The sequence below is a fragment of the Oncorhynchus mykiss genome, chromosome 6, assembly GCF_013265735.2.
Source record: "Oncorhynchus mykiss isolate Arlee chromosome 6, USDA_OmykA_1.1, whole genome shotgun sequence".
In the NCBI taxonomy this organism is placed as follows: Eukaryota; Metazoa; Chordata; class Actinopteri; order Salmoniformes; family Salmonidae; genus Oncorhynchus; species Oncorhynchus mykiss.
The window spans coordinates 36091023-36106595 of NC_048570.1; the positions used below are offsets into that span (position 1 = coordinate 36091023).

The 15573-nt window shown below is 49.1% G+C and overlaps 1 protein-coding gene across 1 annotated transcript in view; it reads left to right on the forward strand.

Moving 5' to 3' along the window:
• The window catches only part of LOC110525856 (semaphorin-4C), a 55202-nt gene that overhangs the window by 22255 nt on the left and 17374 nt on the right, over window positions 1–15573 (forward strand). The window contains exon 2 of the mRNA XM_036980006.1: window positions 6697–6900. Within this exon, the coding sequence (XP_036835901.1) occupies window positions 6798–6900 (103 nt within the window). The 5' untranslated portion in view covers window positions 6697–6797. The remainder of the gene's footprint in view (window positions 1–6696; window positions 6901–15573) is intronic.

A 15573-nucleotide genomic window follows, 5' to 3' on the forward strand; every position in this document is an offset into this window, starting at 1 on the left:
GTGCAAAATGATTCAGCCCCCTTAAGTTAATACTTTGTAGCGCCACCTTTTGCTGCGATTACAGCTGTAAGTCGCTTGGGGTATGTCTCTATCAGTTTTGCACATCGAGAGACTGACATTTTTTCCCATTCCTCCTTGCAAAACAGCTCGAGCTCAGTGAGGTTGGATGGAGAGCATTTGTGAACAGCAGTTTTCAGTTCTTTCCACAGATTCTCGATTGGATTCAGGTCTGGACTTTGACTTGGCCATTCTAACACCTGGATATGTTTATTTTTGAACCATTCCATTGTAGATTTTGCTTTATGTTTTGGATCATTGTCTTGTTGGAAGACAAATCTCCGTCCCAGTCTCAGGTCTTTTGCAGACTCCATCAGGTTTTCTTCCAGAATGGTCCTGTATTTGGCTCCATCCATCTTCCCATCAATTTTAACCATCTTCCCTGTCCCTGCTGAAGAAAAGCAGGCCCAAACCATGATGCTGCCACCACCATGTTTGACAGTGGGGATGGTGTGTTCAGCTGTGTTGCTTTTACGCCAAACATAACGTTTTGCATTGTTGCCAAAAAGTTCAATTTTGGTTTCATCTGACCAGAGCACCTTCTTCCACATGTTTGGTGTGTCTCCCAGGTGGCTTGTGGCAAACTTTAAACGACACTTTTTATGGATATCTTTAAGAAATGGCTTTCTTCTTGCCACTCTTCCATAAAGGCCAGATTTGTGCAATATACGACTGATAGCTGTAGATCTCTGCAGTTCATCCAGAGTGATCATGGGCCTCTTGGCTGCATCTCTGATCAGTCTTCTCCTTGTATGAGCTGAAAGTTTAGAGGGACGGCCAGGTCTTGGTAGATTTGCAGTGGTCTGATACTCCTTCCATTTCAATATTATCGCTTGCACAGTGCTCCTTGGGATGTTTAAAGCGTCATTTAATGGAGAGAGTGGAGGGAGTGGAGACTAGATAAAACTGTTGATGTGCTCTGCTCTGTTCTTTGGCTCAATAGGAGAGAGACCGCCTACCTAACTTCTATCCCCTATAGAAGCTAGGTAGGCGGTCTCTCTCCTATTGAGCCAAAGAACAGAGCAGAGCACATCAACAGTTTTATCTAGTCTCCACTCCCTCCACTCTCTCCATTAAATGACGCGATGTTCAAATGCCTCCTGGCGTGGAGACAGTCATTTATATTAGGTAGGACATGTGTATTCTGTTTTGGTGCGGCCCTGAAATGCAAAATGGGAAAACAACTTTTAATTAACTGAAAAGACTGGGTGGAAAGAATTGTGTTGCTTTGAGTGTAATTTGGTTTAAAGATGTTTTTATGTCTCTGCTAAAAAAAAAATGGACTAGTTTGTTCCCGAGTCCTACGAGTCAGATGTGGGTGCGTACATATCCTGTATTGGTTTGTCTCATAATGAGGGGTTAGTGATTGTGAGGGTTGCGAACACGTGAGAAATCCAGACAGTATTGTGTGCGTGTGTATGTGTAGCTTAGTCTCACACGCGGCTGTACTGGCTGGTGTTAATGATGCCTGCAGCAAAGACGATCGAGCGGCAAAATCACACATGAACACACACACACACACACACGCAGAGCGCATAAACGACAGGTCAGGGAGCTATCCCAGCAGCCACTGGACAGGGCAGGGTGCAAAGTGAACATTGAGCCTCCGCAGGTTTCTCCACGCTTGTGCGTGCTCATCACCAACAACATGTGTCAGGAAAGGGCTGAGAGCACAAGGTCAGAGAGAGAGGGTGAGGGGAGAGAGAGCGAGAGAGAGCGAGAGGGAGAGAGAGAGAGAGAGAGTTCAACCTGTACTGTACATATACCCCAGAGGCAGCAAGCATACAGATGTAGGATCTTAATTGGACCATTCTTTCTGAGAATTTTCCAGAATGTATTATATGTCAATGTATTATATTCCACATAAAAATTCACATTTGCTGTTGCTGCAGGATTCTTTTTGTGCTGTAGCAGCCTGGCTTAAATGAAGATCCTACATCTGTAGGTGGAGAGAAACAGAGACAGACGGAGTCCTACAGAGAAACAGTGTGTGTGCGTGGGAGAAGCCAAATACAGCCATAGAAATAGTGTGTGAGGGATAGAAAGATGTCCTGACACAGACTCAGATAGAGTCAAAACGTTTAGAGCATTTACCAGAGTGCAACCTTGTTTTGTTCCCTGTGGGAGACGGAAAGAGCCCGTGTGTGAAAGACAGGCAGAGGCATAAGGATAATGTGTGTGAAAGACAGGCAGAGGCATAAGGATAATGTGTGTGAAAGACAGGCAGAGGCATAAGGATAATGTGTGTGAAAGACAGGCAGAAGCATAAGGATAATGTGTGTGAAAGACAGACAGAGGCAGAAGGATAATGTGTGTGAAAGACAGACAGAGGCAGAAGGATAATGTGTGTGAAAGACAGGCAGAGGCATAAGGATAATGTGTGTGAAAGACAGGCAGAGGCATAAGGATAATGTGTGTGAAAGACAGACAGAGGCAGAAGGATAATGTGTGTGAAAGACAGGCAGAGGCAGAAGGATAATGTGTGTGAAAGACAGGCAGAGGCAGAGGGATAATGTGTGTGAAAGACAGGCAGAGGCAGAGGGATAATGTGTGTGGAAGACAGGCAGAGGCAGAGGGATAATGTGTGTGAAAGACAGGCAGAGGGATAATGTGTGTGAAAGACAGCCAGAGGCAGAGGGATAATGTGTGTGAAAGACAGACAGAGGCAGAGGGATAATGTGTGTGAAAGACAGCCAGAGGCAGAGGGATAATGTGTGTGAAAGACAGCCAGAGGCAGAGGGATAATGTGTGTGAAAGACAGGCGGAGGCAGCCAGAGAAATGGTGCGTGAGTTAGACAGACAAAGACAGAGATTGTGTGTGTGTTTGTGTATCAGAGAGCGAGCGACTCCAAGCCAGATGGATTTCCAGTAGTCTGGTTAACTCCTGTGTGATTGAAATGAGTTGAGCTCTGCTGTGCTGTGGTGTGGTCACAGGGCAGTTTGATCAATTTCAGCTCTAACTACAGCCAGCCGCTGGCCTGATGGAACTGATAAGGCCTTGATGAAGGCAGTATTATCATGGCTGAGTACTGAGGCATGGAGGGGCTGGAGGCCTGAGTAATAGTGGTTCTCTCAGGGGACTGTCTGCTGCAGTAAAGGACCCCCCCCCCCACCACCACCATCCCTAGGGGAGGGAGATGATGGGGGGAGAGGATTCAAAGGATGAGGGCCTGGGGACACTGATCTGAAATACAATGGCTTTCTATCTGTAGTGAGGTACTTTATGTCTGGCTGGAGACAGGATTGTGCTTTCGTATATGGTTTTCTCAGATTGTTGACTGATCGGTAGGGTTGGGTTCCTTTGAAGTCAGTCAATTCTAAAAGTGAATTAAGATTTATTTAATGAATAAAACATCTGCATTGATAATAATAGAGGGAAATTATGGGCAATGTTCAGGTAATAGATTGCATTTCAATTCATCCCCTGAACTGACTGTCTGAATAAGAAATAGTCTTGTCCCCAGCCCTGGTCAGTTAACTATATACTATACATGATGTAGTAGTGTACAGGTACTATAGAGAGATATAATTAGACCGCTTGTTGGCAGGCCAGTGGATTGGCAGGAAGTGTGTGTGTATCTGTCTCTGGTAGGGATGGATGGATGCTGTAGAGCTCCCTCACTGCCTCCCATGAGACAGACACACACACGCGCACACACACACACACACACACACACACACACACACACTGCAGCTGATCAAACCCTCTTTGATTATCACTCTTTCATCTAGGCCTGCTCTTACACAAACACTACACAATCTGCCAGTACGCAACGCACACACACACAGGGACCCAGTATTTTGGGCTCTCTGGTAGATCTAGCTCTTGAACACCCACCCTCACTATGTCTTGAACACTCACGCACAAGTACACTCAGCCGTCAGCTGCCGCTTTGTGCAGGACAACAGGACAAACAGTGTCAGAACTGGGTCAAGGAGGCCTGTCCATATGGCAGCCTAGCAGGTCAAACCAGTGTCAGAACTGGGTCAAGGAGCCCTGTCCATATGGCAGCCTAGCAGGTCAAACCAGTGTCAGAACTGGGTCAAGGAGGCCTGTCCATATGGCAGCCTAGCAGGTCAAACCAGTGTCAGAACTGGGTCAAGGAGGCCTGTCCATATGGCAGCCTAGCAGGTCCGAATGGAGCAGTTGTATTGTCCCACACACCGGATAGGTGCAGTGAAATGAGTTGTTTTACAGAGTCAACCATAGTAGTACGACGCCCCTGCAGCAAATTAGGGTAAAGAGCTTATCCCTCTGGAGAGTGTGTGTGTGTGTGTGTGTGTGTGTGTGTGTGTGTGTGTGTGTGTGTGTGTGTGTGTGTGTGTGTGTGTGTGTGTGTGTGTGTGTGTGTGTGTGTGTGTTAGTACATTGTAGTTGTGCTCAGTTAGATACACCACTGCTTCCCCTAGACAGTCTTTTCACTTACTTTTAAAGTGAGTGGAAATGTTCCATAAAAAATGTCTCCAGCTGTTTTGTACATAGCATAGAGGGTGTGAGTGAGGGGGTTTGATCCTGCCCTCTCAGCGCTGAGGTGAAATAGGTTACGTTCAAATACAGCCGCTGCAATAAAGGGGGGGGGGGGGATGTGAGAAGGGCAGAGAGGGAAGGAGCGAGAGGAAGGAAGAGCCTTGTATAAATGTATTTGTTTTGGGGTAGGAGGGAGGAGAGGTAGTTGTGGTGTGGTTCTTTGTACATACTGTATGTCCAGCTTATGTTAATGGCCCCCTCCACTCTAGTGTAGTGGTACGACACTGTCAGTGAACTCTCTCTGCCTGGACACCTGTGACCTCTGGAAAGGTCATGGGTTCAAAGGTCACAAGGGCTCGTTATCAGTTGATGAGAAGGGAGGAAAGAGGAAGCGATGGACAGGAAGCGAGAGAAGGAAACAGGAGGGCATGAGGAGGGCAGAGGTTGAACAGAGAGATGGACAACACTCGAGAACGGATATTCTGCTTAACTCCCTTCCTATCCTAGGCCCCCCTCTTTCCTAATCCTAACCTGCTTTCCCGACATCCATCCTCATCGGAAGAAACATCCGTGTGTTTTCTCCCCCGGGGGACTTAGCTGAATCCAAACACACAAACGAAGCAGCATAATCGGAACACGTGCTTTATTTCTCTCTCAACGTCAGGCTAATTAGCCTGCGTTTGTCGGGAACACTGACTGATATTATTAGTCTGCCGCGTTGTTTCTAATTTGTTGAACGTCATTAGCCGGCCCAGTGAAAACAAGTCCCCTCCACCAATCATTATAAGGTGATTCAATACAGCCGGGAGGGATAGTTGATTGGCTTTCTTCCTGCCTAACCGCCTGTTAGACCTGCTGAATCCACCCCTCCCCCCCACCCCACACACACACACACACACACACACACAAGCCCCCCCCGCCTCCTCCTCCTCTCTTCACCTCACCTTCCCCTGCTACAGTATGTTTACACAGGCTAGTCCTCTTAATCCTACCTCCAGGACGCTGACTCACTCCATTTCTTAACAGGCAGAGGCAGAAAGAGAAAAAGAAGATAGAATGCCGTTATTGAGGACTGGAGGATTCTCAGCAGCTTGGAAGATAACGTGAAGCCTGTCGCTACTGGTTTCAGACGCCCTCCATGTTTCTAAACACACCTTTCTGTCCATGTCCCTCCTTCTCTCTCTCTATCTCTCCTTCACTCTCTCTCCCCTCGCCCCCCCCCCCCCCCCCCCCCCCCCCCCTCTCTCCACTCAAGGCGATAGCCAAAGGCCTCTATATTGATCCAATAAAACCTGGAGTCAGAGCTGTGAGCTGTGAGCCATCAGATATTCTTATCCCGGCCCTCCATTTAAGCCTACTCATTTAGAGCACATTTCGATGATCTTGGACTTTTTCAGTCAGTGCGGCTGCTCTTACTTTCCAAAAAGAGAAATCAATAGGAGTCAGATTGGGTTCAGAACGTGCAGTACAGGCTCCGCATCTCAATTCACACCCCCGTCTCCTAAATGCCAAACAGGACAGAAAGTCTGCCTGTTGAAACGGACATTTCAAATTCACATGACATTGAGCAATAAAAATGCAACAGCTCAGAGGGATATTTTTCATTTAATCTCCGAGAGTAAACACAATTTGACATTTAATGCATGTTTAGAAGTCAACAGCTTTTCTTCTCAAATAGGTAAACAGCATCAAAGTGTTGATTTGGCTTCCCGATAGACGCCAGCAGGTGTGGAATGATGATTCCACAGGAGGGAAAGCAGAATGTCTTTGATAGTCTATTCCTGTAGCATTTATTTGTGTATTTTTAAGCCGTGTCTACGGTGATGTTTGTACCATTTACCTCCATTAGTTGAACAGGCTACCGGTAGCTTCACCTGTCAAAGACAAAACAAGTCTGACGTTTGACATATTAATTTAGGAGAATTATCATAAACCAGATTGTGTGTTGAATTGTCCTCGCTTCGACATTCATTTCCAGAGTCTGGTTGATGTGCTGCCAACACACATTAACTTTGATAGCGCTGCATTTCAATTGAATAGCTTGTCGTTGGATTGGCTTGACAGAGCTCTGATAAGTTGTTTGCGGATGTTGCGCGGCTGTTACGCTAACGAGGTATCGTGGTCGTCGGTTCTGACGCTTTAACTGATTCTGCTTTATCCTTCTTTGTCAGGCTGCCAGAGGCTGGGCCCACCCTGTCTATCTCCCCTGTCACTCATCCGTCCACCAGCGAATCAACGGCCTTGCTGAGACTGGGCAGGTCCCATCGGAGCCATGGGTGAGGCTAAGGTCCTGCTGTTGGTTCTTCTGATTGGTTGGGAGAAGTCGTTGTGTCTCAACTGGAACCCAGTCCCACGCAAGACGGTCAGATACCGCGGTGAGTAGATACCGGCCGTACCATGTCTACGCCTGAAATGGCACCCTGTTGACCAGGTCCAATCAGGACTAGGGGTGCTATTTCAGATGTAGCCTATATTAACTGTTCCCAGTCACTCTGTTTCCTGTTCTTCTGTTCTTCTGTTGTCCAGCGGTCAATGAAAAACCAGTATATCATTTCAATAGAGGAAGCAACGTACTTCTGCCTCTGTGTCACACATATACCACATAACCACCTCACACCTTTATTCTGTCCTTACTTTCCCTCCACGTCCTTCTCTTCCTTCTCCTTTTTATCCCACACCTCCCTCCTTTCTTTGCTCTCAGTCCCGCTAAGAACCAAACAGCCTGTACTATTTTCACAAAGAGATCACGTTTCGGCTACACTTAGCAAGACTGCTATTACGTAAAAGCAGCCCCTTTTCTGTCTTCTTTTCTGATTCCCATCTTCCCCACGCTCCTTTTCCTGTCCCCGACTCGCACTCAACCGCCATTGTTGGTGGTGAGGGGTGTGGCTGGGGGATACAATGAAAGAAACAATGGACAAGCAGTCAATAGCAGCTTGAGAGACACGGCTAGCGGTGACACACAACTCCTGCTCACTCAACTCTAGTCAATCCACAGGCTCATCCCAGACCAATAAACAGACTCGGTAAACATTCAGCAGGCAATGCAAACAGCCATGCAGCTCGCTCACACAATCACTATCTCAACGGGACAGAGACCGAGAGACAGAGAGAGACAGAGAGACAGAGACAGTTAAAGAGAAGAGAGTCAGAGACAAATGGAGTTGAAGAAAGAGGGACAGAGCAGAGAGAGAGAGAACGAGAGAGCAGAAGGAGAGGAGCAGGGAGCAGACTGCCTTAAAAGGACAGGAAATAGTTTCACAGTAGCGAGAGGAGCAACGGAGTGGGGAAGAGACGGAAAAGACAAATACACACACAGCGCGGAACGTCTACAAAGTGTGTTTTTTTGCCGCGTGGAGCTGTCTCTCTGCACACGCAGATCACATAAACAGGAACTCTGTGTGTGGTGTGTTGTTTTACCATCCTAAAAACAAACATTTTTATTCGAGGTTTAGGGTGAAGGTTAAGTTTAGGGTTAGGGGTTATGGAAAATAGGATTTTGAATGGGAATCAAGTGTTTGGTCCCCACAAGGATAATAAGACAAATGTGTTTTTGTGTGCAGTTTGGTGTGAGCAAACGTGAGACAATACATTTAAAAAAAAAGAGAGCGAGAGAGAGAGAGAGAGAGAGAGAGAGAGAGAGAGAGAGAGAGAGAGAGAGAGAGAGAGAGAGAGAGAGAGAGAGAGAGAGAGAGAGAGAGAGAGAGAGAGAGAGAGAGAGAGAGAGAGAGAGAGAGAGAGAGAGAGAGAGAGAGAGAGAGAGAGAGAGAGAGAGAGAGAGAGAGAGAGAGAGAGAGAGAGAGAGAGAGAGAGAGAGAGAGAGTCCCAGAGTGTGTGTATGAATAATGCTTAGCCTGACTGTCTGAGGGATTTAGTACTCCCGGGCAATTTGGGGGGGGGGGGGGGGGTCGGAGCAGAGATAATGTTTACTCCCTCTCTCTGCCCACCCAGGCCCCGCCTCTATAATTATGTGTGGCTTAAAGTCATTTAGGTTATGAAGGGGGGAAAAAAACAAACACTTTTAACTGCTTCTTCTCTCTCTACTTCTACTTCTCTCACACTCTCTCTCTCCTTCTCCATCTTTCCATCGTCTTTCCATCTCACTTCTTCTCTGTCATTCGTTCTCTCTTTCCACTCTCCTCTATTTCTCATTTCTCACACACCCTCGTTGCGCCCTGATTTGGGCACGCCTGATTGGAGTATCCATTGGCAGGTTATTTTCAAACACTTGGCGGACACAGTCGGGAGCAGATAAAATGCAGTTTGGGGGGTGGTTGTCTCCCCTCACCCCTTTCCCAGCCCAACCCCAATGACAGAGCCCTGTAAACCCTCTCCACACAAAGCACAGCAGCTGTGGTCAGAGAGAGAAAGAGGGACGGGGGTTTGTTTGAAATGCCAGCAGGATGCTTTGATGCAGAGAATGAGACTAGAACTTAAAAGGAAAAACCAAAGCAAATGAGTGGTGCTGATTGAACGAGAGAGATAGAATGAGGATGTGAAGTGAGATCCACCCAGAACAGAGATGGGGGATGGACTTTTTCATTTTCTCTCTCTCTCTCTCTCTCTCTCTCTCTCTCTCTCTCTCTCTCTCTCTCTCCCTCTCTGCCCACCAATTACAGTAATGAGTGGTTGGGAGGGATTGAGGGATAGATGGACAAAGTTGTGGTGGGTGTGTTTGTGTGATTGGGGGAGGACAGACAGAGAGAGATAAATCATCCATCCATCCACACACTATCTGACATGTGTCACTCACTCCCCCAGCTTCCATCTCTCCATCCCTCCAACCCTCCATCTTCCACTATGTCTCTGATTGAATGGGATTAATAGCATGGCACAGATGTGACCTAGAGTGGAGTAGAGGGGCTTCACGGCATATTGTTCAGTAAACAGCTGGGGGTCTGTCACAGAACGGCTCTGATTTTCCTAAATCCATCCCCGCTCCATTCTCTCTCTCTAGCCAGGTTGAAGTAGGGCAGTCTTAACTGTGGCACCCTTCTTCAGAAAGGTCATTTGTGGAATAAATCAGCAACTCCTCCACTTGTCCTGTTGTTGTGTTAATCCACTTTTAACATTTCCTTTCCATGTTTGCCCTCCCACTCCTCCTCCCCCGTCACTCCCAGTTCCCTTCATTCCTCTCTCACCACTCCCTTTGCTAATCTACAGCAATTACACATAGCTTCCCATCTCTCTCTCTCTCTCTCTCTGCTCTCATTCTGTCTCATGCCTTGACATTCAATACAATCCACTCTGAAGTTTCCCTAGTCTCCTGATACAACAACTGGCTTTGTGTGTGTGTGTGTGTGTGTGTGTGTGTGTGTGTGTGTGTGTGTGTGTGTGTGTGTGTGTGTGTGTGTGTGTGTGTGTGTGTGTGTGTGTGTGTGTGTGTGTGTGTGTGTGTCCGTGATGCTAATGTTTGTGTGTACCTTTATCCCCATGTGGGTACCTGACTTGAGGGATTGAGTGTGTGTGTGTGTGTGTGTGTCTTTTTGTAGTGGGCGGTGGTCTACACAGTGTATATGTCTCCTTGTTTCTTAGTCTGTGTTGCTGCTTCAAAGGTCCTAAAATAGCCCTTTAATTATAGTGCAGTGTGTGAGCTCCTCCATGGTTAGCAGCGTAACGCAGACCGTGGCAGTATTTATAGTTAAGCACTCAACGAAAAGAAGGAGCGTTAGCTTGCTGGAGAAGAGAGGAGAGGCGGGAGGAGCAGCGTACACGGAGGCACATCAGAGGAGATCTAAACTAGCCTTGAATCAGTCTTGACTGAGCCCTACTCTCTGCTCCCTGGACCGCCTCGCCTGGCCAGCCGCTCTGGCCTCCCTCCCTCCTTCCACTAGACTGACCCTGAGCTCTCCCAAAACGGCGCACACACCGAAACACACACACAGCTAGAGTGGGGCATCACAGAGATGGGAGTATAGAACTCCTTCAGTGTAGTGGCTAGCTTAACATCACAGAGATGGGAGTATAGAACTCCTTCAGTGTAGTGGCTAGTTTAACATCACAGAGATGGGAGTATAGAACTCCTTCAGTGTAGTGGCTAGTTTAACATCACAGAGATGGGAGTATAGAACTCCTTCAGTGTGGTGGCTAGTTTAACATCACAGAGATGGGAGTATAGAACTCCTTCAGTGTGGTGGCTAGTTTAACATCACAGAGATGGGAGTATAGAACTCTTTCAGTGTGGTGGCTAGTTTAACATCACAGAGATGGGAGTATAGAACTCCTTCAGTGTGGTGGCTAGTTTAACATCACAGAGATGGGAGTATAGAACTCCTTCAGTGTGGTGGCTAGTTTAACATCACAGAGATGGGAGTATAGAACTCCTTCAGTGTGGTGGCTAGTTTAACATCACAGGGCGACAGAGCGCTGGTGCTCTTGTTACCATAGAACCCATCAAATTGACCTTGGCACATCTCAAGAGTTCAGCTGTGGAGAGACACAGACCTCTGCTGCCTCACCAACAACCAACATTTTATGGGCTTGCAGTTTTCCCTTTGGTCTGTGTGTGTGGGTGGGTGGGTGGGTGGGGGGTTGGGCGGGCGGGCGGGTGGGTGTGTGTGTGGGTGTGTGTGTGTGTGTGTGTGTGTGTGTGTGTGCGCGCGTGTGTCTCATCTGTTGGAGTCATTAGATCTTCTCTTTGCTCTCATTTCTGTGGCATGTTCCTCTTTCCCCTTTCATTATATTTTCCCTTACTAGTAAAGTCTGTCCTCTTATGTTGTTACTTTAATGTCTGGTGTCTGTTCATAACAACTGCTAGATCAGACAAAGACCCCTCCGTCCACTGTATTAACACCAAAAGATTTTTGAGTGGATTTTTCCTTTAAGGCCCCCTACCACGCAGACAGGCCTCAGGGCTGCCCCTGTGTGGTGACAGGTGGGAAGTGCAGCCTCCCATAACAACTAGCAATGACACTGCCACTAATAATTGTAAACAACCCCCTTCAAGCTCTGCGAAACTTTCTGTGATTGTGGACAAACATTATTGTCACTATGCAGGTACCCAGGAGGGTTGTTTGCCAGTATGTGTGGCGGGAGGAAGGTTTGCGTGTGTATATGTGAGCGAGTGTGTTGGAGTGCACAACCGTTTATGTCAGCACACGTGTCTATGTGTGTTTACATGTGTGCAAGTGTGTGTGTTTGTGTGCGTGGGTATGTGTGCGTGTGTGTGTGTGTGTGTGTGTGTGTGTGCGCGTGTCAACGCCAGACATTTTTTGGCTGTGTAGAACCTAGCAGATGTGCTCTGGGCTCCCTTGAGGATGTCTCGTCTCCTCTTCTCATCTCGTCTCTCCTCATCCAGCACACGCGCCAATACCCTCCAATGTTTACACGCTGCTGCTCTCTAGATAATAACTCTAGTTCCACGTGTATTACCTTCTCCCACCGCCTCTCGAGTTTCTTCTCCTCCTTATACTGTCTCTCTATACCTCCATGCTCTCTCTCTCTCTCACCCCTCCACCCCCCCCCCCTCTCTCTCTCTCACCCCTCCCTCTCTCTCTCTCTCTCTCTCTCTCTCTCTCTCACCCCTCTCTCTCTCTCTCTCTCTCTCTCTCTCTCTCTCTCTCTCTCTCTCTCTCTCTCTCTGACTTGCTGTCCTGCACCCCACCACCTCTATAGTTCTGGTTTGTTGCTATACCCTTAAACTAGGCCAGGAAGGAAGTCACACGACGTGCCCACCATAAATCAGAAGTGAAGTCTCTTCCCCCTGCTGTAGGATCTCAGGTTTTATTTTTTACAGGAGCAGGAATATTATTATTAAATTCATGACATCACTTTACTGAGGCTTGCCTGACGTTTCGCACATGACTTCCCTTTGCTAAGAGCGAGACGCAAAGACACGACAGGAAACACAGGCGTGGATAATGGAAACTAAACTGCATTTGTGCTCTGTCAGTTTCTCCCTGTGTGTTTGTCTTTTACTGCATTGTGCGTGTGTGGCTGGCTGGGTGTGTGTGGCTGGGTGTGTGTGTTGGGTGGGGTGTGTGTGTGTGGCTGGGTGTGTGTGTTGGCTGGGTGTGTGTGGCTGGGTGTGTGTGTTGGGTGGGGTGTGTGTGTGTGGCTGGGTGTGTGTGTTGGGTGGGGTGTGTGTGTGGCTGGGTGTGTGTGCAGCTGGGTGTGTGTGTGTGTGTGTGTGTGTGTGTGTGTGTGTGTGTGTGTGTGTGTGTGTGTGTGTGTGTGTGTGTGTGTGTGTGTGGCTGGGTGTGTGTGTTGGGTGTGTGTGTTGGGTGGGGTGTGTGTGTGGCTGGGGGTGTGTATGTGGCTGGGTGTGTGGCTAGGTGTTTGTGTTGGGTGGGGTGTGTGTGTGGCTGGGTGTGTGTGTGTGGCTGGGTTTGTGTGTGGCTGGGTGTGTATTTGGTGGGGTGTGTGGCTGGGTGTGTATGTTGGGTGGGGTGTGTGTGTGGCTGGGTGTGTGTGTGTTGGGTGTATGTGTGGCTGGGTGTGTATGTGTGGCTGGGTGTGTGTGTTGGGTGAGGTGTGTGTGTGGCTGTGTGTGTGTGTGTGTTGGGTGGGGTGTGTAGCTGTGTGTGTGTGTGTTGGTTAGGGTGTATGTGTGACTGGGTGTGTGTGTTGGGTGGGGTGTGTAGCTGTGTGTGTGTGTTGGTTAGGGTGTGTAGGTGGGTGTGTGTGTGTTGGGTGGGGTGTATGTGTGGCTGGGTGTGTGTGTTTGGTGGGGTGTGTAGTTGGTTGTGTGTGTTGGTTAGGGTGTATGTGTGACTGGGTGTGTGTGTTGGGTGGGGTGTGTAGCTGGGTGTGTGTGTTGGTTAGGGTGTATGTATGACTGGGTGTGTGTGTTGGGTGGGGTGTGTAGCTGGGTGTTTGTTTGTTAGGGTGTGTAGGTGGGTGGGTGTGTTGGGTGGGGTGTATGTGTGACTGGGTGTGTGTGTTGGTTAGGGTGTATGTGTGACTGGGGGTGTGTGTTGGGTGGGGTGTGTAGCTGGGTAAGTGTGTTGGTTAGGGTGTGTGTGTTGGGTGGGGTGTATGTGTGACTGGGTGTGTGTGTTGGTTGGGGTGTGTAGGTGGGTGTGTGTGTGGCTGGGGGTGTGTGTGTGGCTGGGTGTGTGGCTAGGTGTTTGTGTTGGGTGGGGTGTGTGTGTGGCTGGGTGTGTGTGTGTGGCTGGGTGTGTGTGTGGCTGGGTTTGTGTGTGGCAGGGTGTGTATTGGGTGGGGTGTGTGGCTGGATGTGTGTGTTGTGTGGGGTGTGTGTGTGGCTGGGTGTGTGTGTGTTGGGTGTATGTGTGGCTGGGTGTGATGTGTGGCTGGGTGTGTGTGTTGGGTGGGGTGTGTGTGTGGCTGGGTGTGTGTGTGTTGGGTGGGGTGTGTAGCTGTGTGTGTGTGTGTTGGTTAGGGTGTATGTGTGACTGGGTGTGTGTGTTGGGTGGGGTGTGTAGCTGGGTGTGTGTGTTGGTTATGGTGTGTAGGTGGGTGTGTGTGTGTTGGTGGGGTGTGTAGCTGGGTGTGTGTGTTGGTTAGGGTGTATGTGTGACTTGGTGTGTGTGTTGGGTGGGGTGTGTATCTGGGTGTATGTGTTGGTTAGGGTGTATATGTGACTGGGTGTGTTTGTAGGGTGGGGTGTGTAGCTGGGTGTGTGTGTTGGTTAGGGTGCATGTGTGACTGGGTGTGTGTGTGTTGGGTGGGGTGTGTAGCTGGGTGTGTGTGTTGGTTAGGGTGTATGTGTGACTGGGTGTGTGTGTTGGGTGGGGTGTGTAGCTGGGTGTGTGTGTTGGTTAGGGTGTGTATGTGTTGGGTGTGGTGTGTATCTGGGTGTGTGTGTTGGTTAGGGTGTATGTGTGACTGGGTGTGTGTGTTGGGTGGTGTGTATGTGTGACTGGGTGTGTGTGTGTGTTGGGTGGGGTGTGTAGCTGGGTGTGTGTGTTGGATGGGGTGAATGTGTGACTGGGTGTGTGTGTTGGGTGGGGTGTGTAGCTGGGTGTGTGTGTTGGTTAGGGTCTTTGTGTGGCTGTGTGTGTGTGTTGGGTGGGGTGTGTAGCTGGGTGTGTGTTGGTTAGGGTGTGTAGCTGGGTGTGTGTGTTGGGTGGGGTGTGTAGCTGGGTGTGTGTGTTGGGTGGGGTGTGTAGCTGGGTGTGTGTGTTGGTTAGGGTGTATGTGTGACTGGGTGTGTGTGTTGGGTGGGGTGTGTAGCTGTGTGTTTGTATTTGTTAGGGTTTTTGTGTGACTGGGTGTGTGTGTTGGGTGGGGTGTGTGTGTGGCTGGGTGTGTGTGTGTGGCTGGGTGTTTGTGTGGCTGGGTTTGTGTGTGGCTGGGTGTGTATTGGGTGGGGTGTGTGGCTGGATGTGTGTGTTGTGTGGGGTGTGTGTGTGGCTGGGTGTGTGTGTGTTGGGTGTATGTGTGGCTGGGTGTGATGTGTGGCTGGGTGTGTGTGTTGGGTGGGGTGTGTGTGTGGCTGGGTGTGTGTGTGTTGGGTGGGGTGTGTAGCTGGGTGTGTGTGTTGGTTAGGGTGTGTAGGTGGGTGTGTGTGTGTTGGGTGGGGTGTATGTGTGGCTGGGTGTGTGTGTTTGGTGGGGTGTGTAGCTGGTTGTGTGTGTTGGTTAGGGTGTATGTGTGACTGGGTGTGTGTGTTGGGTGGGGTGTGTAGCTGGGTGTGTGTGTTGGTTAGGGTGCATGTGTGACTGGGTGTGTGTGTTGGGTGGGGTGTGTAGCTGGGTGTTTGTTTGTTAGGGTGTGTAGGTGGGTGTATGTGTTGGGTGGGGTGTATGTGTGACTGGGTGTGTGTGTTGTTTAGGGTGTGTAGGTGGGTGTGTGTGTTGGTTAGGGTGTATGTGTGACTGGGTGTGTGTGTTGGGTGGGGTGTGTAGCTGGGTGTGTGTGTTGGTTATGGTGTGTAGGTGGGTGTGTGTGTGTTGGTGGGGTGTGTAGCTGGGTGTGTGTGTTGGTTAGGGTGTATGTGTGACTTGGTGTGTGTGTTGGGTGGGGTGTGTATCTGGGTGTGTGTGTTGGTTAGGGTGTATATGTGACTGGGTGTGTTTGTAGGGTGGGGTGTGTAGCTGGGTGTGTGTGTTGGTTAGGGTGCATGTGTGACTGGGTGTGTGTGT